General features: G+C 40.1%; 1 protein-coding gene across 1 annotated transcript; it reads left to right on the top strand.

The window, feature by feature from the left end:
* Positions 1-701: 701 nt before the first annotated feature.
* On the top strand, positions 702-4026 carry LOC139126335 (Golgi-associated plant pathogenesis-related protein 1-like). The gene is made up of 6 exons (XM_070692408.1): positions 702-845; positions 1116-1155; positions 1670-1831; positions 2439-2708; positions 3104-3181; positions 3531-4026. Exons 1-6 carry the CDS (start codon positions 786-788, stop codon positions 3698-3700), a joined length of 780 nt encoding a protein of 259 aa, XP_070548509.1. The 5' UTR covers positions 702-785; the 3' UTR covers positions 3701-4026.
* The last annotated feature ends 5087 nt before the right edge of the window (positions 4027-9113 follow it).

The following is a 9113-nucleotide window of genomic DNA, read 5'->3' as shown; positions in this document are numbered from 1 at the left end:
CGAAAGGACAACAGTTTTTTTTAACAAAAGCGCCCTCAATATAGTGTGTTAAATCCAACGAATACAGTAATTAATGTTGCAGTATCGAGCGCAAAATGTTAAATCACCGGCTCGTCCACAACAGTTACTATTAATTTAAGTGAATAAATTTCGATGATGTATGGTTTACTCTCTGAAAAATATCTAGCTATTATTTCCAACCGTCAGTCCTTTCTTTAATTAATTTCAAATAAAATTACTTTCGGAAGAAAAAAAGGGGAGATTTATATCCCACTTTTGAAAAAAAAATCCTCTACCCTTGTATGATGTTATAATGCAGTTTTTCTCGATTCATAAATAACTACTGTAGGTATCAACACCGATGCACTATTGCCTCTTTTACTTTCATTCACGATCTGATACACACAATTTGAGTTGTCACATAGAATCTTCTTATTTAGGCCAAAAAGGCCTTCAGTTTTGTACGCTCTATAAAACTCTTTTAACATCGACTTCAGTGTCAATTCAAATTAGAAAAACATTACTTTTATCGCCATAAAGCATGATATAGGAGAGAAGGAATATTTCATAAATACGGCAAACAGGTGTGAGCCCAATTTCGCCAGATGGCCAGTACTGAAAGATTAGGTCGGTACATTTGATCGATTAGGACGTCCAGCAACTAATGGGGACAATCCTCCTCGGGGACAAATGGATTCTCTATAAAACAGTCTTCAAGGTGGTTTGAAAATTCAGTTCCCTGTTAACGTTCCTTGCTTGTCGTTAATATCATTCTTGTTGCGGAAATGCATCGTCTAGTAGCCGCGGTGTTGATCGTGTTCCTGGCCGGGAAATCCGTCGCTGAGGTGAGAACTGTACTTTCAAACCGTCCAATTTTTTCCAGACAGAGATAATGATTCTGGATTTATATCTTCTGATGTACGACGATCGCACCATCACTAAATTAATTCATTAGGCTTTCATCGATTTTCAACGTTGTTATCCCTGTGCATTTGGAAAAAAATCTTAGCGTCATTTAAAACTGTGACAATATCATTTCCATTTACAACGGTTATATTGTTTTAAAGATAACTTCAGTTACTTTCTTTTCTTTTCGTCGCCGAATGCAATGCAAGGATTTTGGTACGGGGCCTATAGGAAAGATTTCAAAACGAGGTGAGTGCAACAATCGTGAGTGGCAATAAGCCCCCGGGCCCTCCGAGTCCAAACAACAAAACGTTTTCAGTGTGTTATTGTATGGAAAAACGTTGAGGGCGCTGATGACATGCAATTGCAATCTCCTCCACTGTGTTGCATGCACAGGTGCCCGTTGTGTTGCTAAAGAGAATTGGTCGCCCGTATACTTGGCCAAAGGTCGAGTTATTAGATCGTCCAATCACAGCAAGACAGCATTTTAAAGTTATTAGCGAACTGATAATGAGTTGCCACTAATTCAGCAAGAGTAGTGTCTTTCCGCGTGTCTTCAAAATATAGTTTAACTGGAGAGAGAGAGAGAGAGAGAGAGAGAGAGAGAGAGAGAGAGAGAGAGAGAGAGAGAGAGAGAGGGAGAGAGGAGAGAGAGAGAGAGAGAGAGCGAGGAGAGAGAGAGAGAGAGAGAGAGAGAGAGAGAGATGGATGTTTGAGTGTTCTCAGAGAGTCAATGATGACAAGTTTACTGTTACTTTCATAGAAAAAGGAAAGGGCATTATTTATGGCGAAGATGAATGTGCCTACATTCATCCTGGTCACCCATGGCAATGTGAAGACCGTAGCGGTTTCTGCATGTCTGAAGATCTAATGTGTGATGGATTTATCGTGTGTGACACGGCCGATGATGAGAATCAAGATTGTGGTATGTAACAAAATAGTGCATTTACCAACTGCACATTTGAGGTAGCTAACTTAGCATCGTTTGGTACAATTTCTTTGAAATGTAACAGACTGAGTGTTGATGTTTGTATTGAGACAATTCACTTCACGCAGTCGTAGCCCAGTGAGAGCAAAAGACACGGTAGAATATTTCACAAAACGTATGAAAGTTCATGATGCAATAATGTTTCAAAAAATTCAGCAAAGTGTAAATTGTTTCAAAAAATATATCGAGTTAAAACTTTTAAATATGCTTTCCGATAAAAAGTGAAGGCCGCCTCCTCATTTCTCTTCAATCTGAAAAGCTTGACACTGTCTCTGTAAAATCGCCATCGCCGTTTCTCCTGTCATGTCATAATGCAGTGTTTACGTCGACGTCCCCTTGTCAAATATTGTTCTTGTTATTCACGTGATCGGTCTTAGAGTATGAAAACGTTTCACAAGGCAAAAGAGTGCAGTGGACTCACTGCAATGTTTACATTATTCGTTCTTGACATTTCAAATATCGCGCAGCATTGTCTTCACATGGAATGCTTATAACTGTCTCTCACTAAAGTCAGCGCTTGCTTAACTTTTTTTCGCTATGGCAGGCTGGGGAGAAACTGACGCCAACGGTTGCACAAAACCGGACACCATCGGCAACTCGGGCTTGGAAGATCTGACACAGCAGATTCTCGAGGCCCAGAACTACTTCCGGTGCCTGCACGGAGTCCAGCCACTCAAGTGGGACGACGAGCTGGCCAGGGCGGCCAAGCTCGTCGCACTCGACAACGCGGCTCGGTTCGAGATCCATCACTCGACCATGAAATACGGAGAGAACATCGACTTCATCGGTCTGTCTGGTGCTGAGGGCCAAACAGGTATTTTGTTTTGCCATGCTTTTCCAGAGATTTTATTAACTCCCTATGCAGGCAACATAAATGACATTTATTCTAGGGATGGGATTATAAGATATACACAACGTCAAACGAGCAAACAACTAAACTTGTAAAGAAACAAAGGAACTAATTAACCAACTAACATACAGGTACACTTATACACAGTACATATATATACATACATGCATGCATACGGTACATGATTGTATACATATATACATGCATACATACTTACATAGTACATAAATCAAACATATTTACAAGACTATATGATCACATTTATTGTATTACAAGTCACAATGTGTCCCGTTATTTCTATCTGGAGTCAAATAATAAACGCTATCCCTTATTTTAACCTTTAACTTTTATTTCCAAAGGTTACGGCTTCGCTCTTCATTGGTACCGGGAAATCTCCCTGTATCGATGGGCCAGTCCCGGATTTCAGGATCTTGCAGGTAATTAATATCTATTCAGTCCGCTGTCACATTAGACTGGAAGATCCGTCGCTCGAGGGCGCTTTCTATGCTCCCCCACGTTGGGACCGTCCTCGAGCGACGGATCTTACAGTCTACTGTAAAAGGATCGTACGTTTGCGTTGACCGACAAGTAAAACAAACGGAAAACATTGACAGAGAGCTTTTAAGTTTCAAACGAAAAGATGGACGAACAGACACGGTCAGTGAAAAGTGCTCACGTCACGATTGCTCATGTTCCGACTTGCTGTAACGTACTTTTTACTCGAGAAGGTTTAAAAAAAGTTACGCAAAGTATAAAGTAATTATTCCCTCATTCGTGTTTCTCCAGGACATTTCACACAGCTTGTCTGGGCGGACACCGATACCGTGGGCTGCGCCTTCGCCACCAGTCGCACCCTAGGTCCCTTCACCTACTACTTCGCCGTCTGCGAGTACTGGCCACCAGGCAACGTCATGACCGCCGAGGAATACCAGAAGAACGTCCTCCCACCATTGTAGATAACTTCACGACGATGTTCTCTTTCGATTTACAAAAGCTAAGATTTGTACCAGTGTTTCCTGCGACAGGAAATTATGAAAATGAATATATAAGTTACCGGTAAAATTTTCATCAAAGTTGAATTGCAAGTTCTTGGATAACTTAAGTTTATCAGGAGAGACAATTTCTTCGTTTGCGTAGAGGAGACTGAACAGAGATATGACGTAGTGTGTAGTTAACTAATAAGAGACAATATCATCTGTTTAACCAACAAATTACCTCTGAAATTTTATCGAGAACTATCATTAGATTTGCTGCAATGTCGATTAAACAATAACTTGTGAAATGAGCGTTATGTCTATTTGTTATGGGTGAATGTTTTATCGGCCTACAACAGGTCCCCTTTCCTGGTAGCCCATGTAGCAGGGGGCCTATAGAGTGTCTTCATACGTGCACCGGGGGGGGGGATGAATGTTAGACAAGTGATCTAACGATGCCAGTCCATGTAGAGCTTTCTGTCGGTCAAGGTCGTTGTCAGTCGTCAAAACCATGTTCAAAGACTACAATTCAGAACAATCGTCGGGCTATATCACAGCGCAATAAAAAGGAACGCCCCGAAAAGATCAACACTTGTACAAAGGAAATGTAATAACTCTATATACCTATTGAACGTAAATGTATAGCAAGTGTGGTCATGTGCGAACAAGCAGATATGTACCCCAGCTACAGTACGCGCCTCGAATGTGAAAGACTTAAACGTTTGGTCAAATTTTTCTGAATGAAACTTTCAGCCATTCTCTTACCAATCAACAATAAAAATCGGGGGTCAGTGTAAAGTATGGAACAAGCGAAAACAAATTATCCAACATTTTTCGATATTTGAAATTAAAAATGGCTGCGATTCCTGTGTTAAGTCTATGAAAGAAAAAATTCAATTTTTGATTTTCGGAGAGCTAAGACGGTAAAAGGTTTTCTTTCTCCAAGAGCTTCAAAATGAGCCCCAACAAGTGGTAGATCAGAAAAGAATCATTGTAGAAATTTGAGTTTGAATATCTGTCCCCGAGGCGCGTCACTACCTTCAGCATCCTATGCAATGTGCAAATGATGGCTGTAGTATATCGTAGACTGAGAAGACTGTCATCATAGCCGCTTTCATGCCAGAAAGATGCGATTCTATGTAAAATTAAGTATCTGATGATAATCAGACAGGACGCAATGATAAAAATCTGAAAAAACCCACTTCATCAGTAAACACGTACTTTGTCTTCTGTAAGTTGTTGGACAATCGCTCAGAAGATCAAGGGCAAGCAATCAGGCAACATATTTTCTAAATTTTTGTTCAAGAAGTTCGTTGGTTGCAGCAAAATGACTGGTCGCAAATGCTCTATCGCTATGACATGTATATTTCCCGGGCCCGCTCGTCAGTTAGTTTTCCCCTTTCCTTTACCCAATCAGGGGGGATCGCCCACTCCAATCTCTCACTGAAAAATGTCCCAATTCCCTCTCTCTCCCTCCTGGAGAAGTCTAATCGTCAGCTGTTTGACTAGGGCAGATACGTGTGAATCCACACATTCCCGTCAGCGACAGAATTATACTCCCTGCCCCTAAATATCGAAATTGTGGGTTGCCCGCGGGGAAACTGTAGATTTCCCCGCCCTCTCACTAGAAAAATGTGGTCACTTCACAACACTTGTTCTCATTTGCATACAATGTTGCACCTCGTATCTTATAATAGATGTGATCTCCCCCCCCCCCCAAAAAAAAATAGTTGTACTACCTATGATCAAACATGCCCGACCCCAAAGCGGAGTCGTTTAGGAACAGCATTTTGCAGGACGTACACTGCCGCGACCCTTACTGTTAGTGAACTTTAGGTTCTTTGAGTATTATTTCAAACCACTCAATACAACAGTGGTTTTGTTTGACTCTCTGCTGGCAGCTTGTTGGCTGTGCAGTGTATGTAGCCCTGGCGTCCTGTAACCCGCCTAGCGTTTAACCTTGGACAGGCTTTTAAACCTAGGCTCGAAAAGGCCAGGTTTTCGGATTAATGGCAAGTTTGTCAACTGGGTGGGCATTTTACTTCCAGGGCTGTAACGGTTGAGATAGTTCGCATTGCCTGCGTAAACTGTTTGCTCTCAAATCACGCTCGGGGATTAATATCACGGCCTCCGTTTCAAGGTTTGTTTTTGGCAATACTCCATTGTAAAGTAAAGTAAGATAAAGATAAGATAATATAATAAGATGAAAAAGGAAAATTGAAAGAAGGGGCGTGGCTGGTTGGATTTACCGAAGTATCGTGGTCGTGCGCGTTCAGTATGAGAATGATTCGGCTACACTGGCAGCCACACCATGATACTTTAGCATGCTCCGCGCGAGTAGATTTCCGAATTTTAGAAAACTTCGACGTTGACGCCATACAGAGCAGAATGATCATCAAAACAATAACAAACTTACAAGAATATTACAAATAACCCGAGATGAGGAACTTCGTATATGGTGAAATCATGAATTCTCATGAAGGTACTGACTCTGTTCATTTGAACGTTGGAACACTGTTCGGAAAGTGTTGTGACCGATCACTGAGATCAGAAAATACCGCAAGCCACATGACAAGGGTCATGATTTCCATGAATCTCGTGTATCACGATATCTGCAATTACGATAGCGGTCGGCTTCTCGGCTGCTTGTGGGGTGACCTCGAAAACTCACCCCTACTTTATTTTCTAGGCAATTTTTCTACGTTTGTTAACTGGAATCATCGACAAACCTGGTTCATCTTCGTCAGTGCGTGAAGTAAAACTTGAATAAGAACGGTCGAGAATTGGATATTCCAAGGTATGATTTTTTTTATCTTACAAACAATCAAAGACTGACGGAAATTTCCATGAGATAACCCTTATATAATGGTGACAATTTTGTACTTGTGTAAAAGTACACAAATTTGTAGAGAATATTAGAATAGAGGAAATTTGAGGCTCGGAACATTGCGTTTTCCATCGTGTGATAAAGATTAAACGGGGGTGATTACAACAGATATTCTTCAAGTTGGTGTGTCAACTTCTCAGCCATTGAAAGCATTACTATGCACACCCAGGTGCCTCAACTCGTCTCAAAGGTTAGCCGCAGTACAGTAGCTCGAGGTTTTGCCTGGGTATTCAAAGGTACGACCGTACGAGTGTTATCGGTGCTGTTGAGTCACATTAAGAATAGCGTCATTGTGTATGATAAATTTCTCTGCGTACGTTCGAGTAGTACAACCAAACACCCGAGTTCTGATTGCAAATGTATCACTGCTGAACCGTTCGGATTTATTGTACAATGTGTTTTTGTCTGTGTTTGTATCTGGAAAATCGATCGACGCGTTCAAAAAGTCCTGCGACTCAAATAAAATCAACATTCTTAAAAACCCAAACTCTGCCGGCCAACCCTATTTCAAGCAGGCCTATTGAAAAACACACATTTGTGCCAGTGCTTGTACGTGGTTTAAAAGGTTAAACAAGAAAAATTCGGAAATCAAAATAGAGCAATCTAATCGAAATCCACAGTGACGTACAGTGCCAAGGTAGCTATTCAAGGCTTCCAAATCACCCAAATCGCCTTTGTTGCATGAATTCTATGCAATAACAATATATCATACATCACCAACAATCCAAATTCATGGGGAGGTCACAGAGAGGGCGCTGCTCTCTCCGTCTCTGGTCAAAGAGGATGACGGTAAAAGAGGATGTTTGCGACTATGTTGAAATACATTTATTTTTTTTCAAAAAAATAAAAAATAAAAAAGAGGATGACGGAACTTGGCAATAACCTAACATTGCAATTTGCTTGAAAATAAAGTGATCAACAGTAACTGTAAGACAGTGTTCTTAAACTACAAATTTTACAATGTAGCAGGAATTTTCATTACTATCTTACATATGACAAATGATGACTTATATATTTTATATATTATAATATATATATATATATATATATATATATATATATATATAATATATATATATATATATATATATATGATTACTGGCAATGAACTTTCATATTGTATGAAAGACTGACATCGAAAGCAACTAATGTGCTTAGTAAAATGCGAAACGTATTTAATAAATACAGAATCGCAAAAGCACTACACATAATTGAAAGTGAGTACAAATCCCTTGAAACGCAAGGTATTGCACTAATCTAATAGGATATTGAGAGTTGATCACTCCATTTTGGCTCAAAAATACGACATTGTAATATGGAGGACTGATAAGGTATTTTTGTCTCGAAGGTGATGATTTGTTGAGTGGAAGTTTGATGACCTTTACAAGAGTGTAAGGTGATGTAATAGGCCAAACCCGGAATTCGAATCGACCACGGTACAAACACTGAAACAAAGCCATGTGCGCAAACGCGCATGACGTACGTGTATTTCCATACGCGTTAGTACACATGTGGGCTTGTTTGTACCGGCATCACGTGATTATTTGGGTGTACTGAGTGTGTAGAACATATCGCGTCCTTTTATTCCGAAGTAGAACCATTGTGTGTGGAGTCTATCCTGACATAAGGATCGCCATAGTAACGACCGCAGGGCCCAAATGGTCTGCAACAGTAGAGACCTTTTATGGTGGCTAAGTGAGTCTTCAGTAAATACAGGGGGGTGAGCCGGGGGATGGAGGGGAGGGTAACTTTTTATTAACCTATCTTCAGGGAGGGTCACTTTTGACAGAAGCTATTTTACGGCCAAACCTTTGATTTTCCATGTGATGTTTCTTTAGTAGGAAATCACTGACGAAAACAAAAAACTAGCAATATATGTGCATGTATAGACATTTGATAATTGATGCATACTTTGCCAGCTGTCTCGTATCTCAGTGTTTCTGTCTTTCATAAGTTTTAACTGTTCAGGTGTTCATGTAGGATCCACTACATCTTCATTGCTCTTGAAGCTTGTCGATAATGTGTATCTATTTAAAAGAATCAATGTATATTGGAAAAAAATTGTTCATAGTTCTCTCATAGACTACCATGTATAGGAATCAGCATTTCGGTGAAATTCCAAAATCCAATTTCTTGCGCACATCCATTTGTAACCACCCTAGTCTAATTAAGTACATTACTATCAACAATCAAGAGTACATACACAAATTTACCTAGTTTGTATTGGGAAAAAAATATTCATAGTTTCTCATAGGCTATCATGTGAGGTGAATCAACATTTTCAATGAAATCCTAAAATCCAATTGCTAGTGCGGACATCCATGCACGCTTTACTTTCCACTTCAAGCAAAGTACATTTATATACAAAACCAATTGTTATGTAAATTAGCCGATACTGTCTCAGTTATCCTGGGGGAATAATGCAGTGATTTGAGGACAGTCAAGTTTTAGAATGTCGGACAACGGGGAGGGTCACATTTTAGAAACCAGGATGAGGGGATAGTCACA

This window comes from Ptychodera flava, chromosome 3 (genome assembly GCF_041260155.1).
Source record: "Ptychodera flava strain L36383 chromosome 3, AS_Pfla_20210202, whole genome shotgun sequence".
In the NCBI taxonomy this organism is placed as follows: domain Eukaryota; kingdom Metazoa; phylum Hemichordata; class Enteropneusta; family Ptychoderidae; genus Ptychodera; species Ptychodera flava.
This window is presented reverse-complemented; position numbering and strand designations above follow the sequence as displayed.

Coding starts and splice junctions, on each gene's coding strand:
- LOC139126335 (XM_070692408.1), top strand. CDS start 786: ATGCATCGTCTAGTAGCCGCGGTGTTGATCGTGTTCCTGGCCGGGAAA. Junction 1,156..1,669: donor AGGAAAGATTTCAAAACGAG/GTGAGTGCAACA, acceptor TTACTTTCATAG/AAAAAGGAAAGGGCATTATT. Junction 3,182..3,530: donor CGGATTTCAGGATCTTGCAG/GTAATTAATATC, acceptor GTGTTTCTCCAG/GACATTTCACACAGCTTGTC.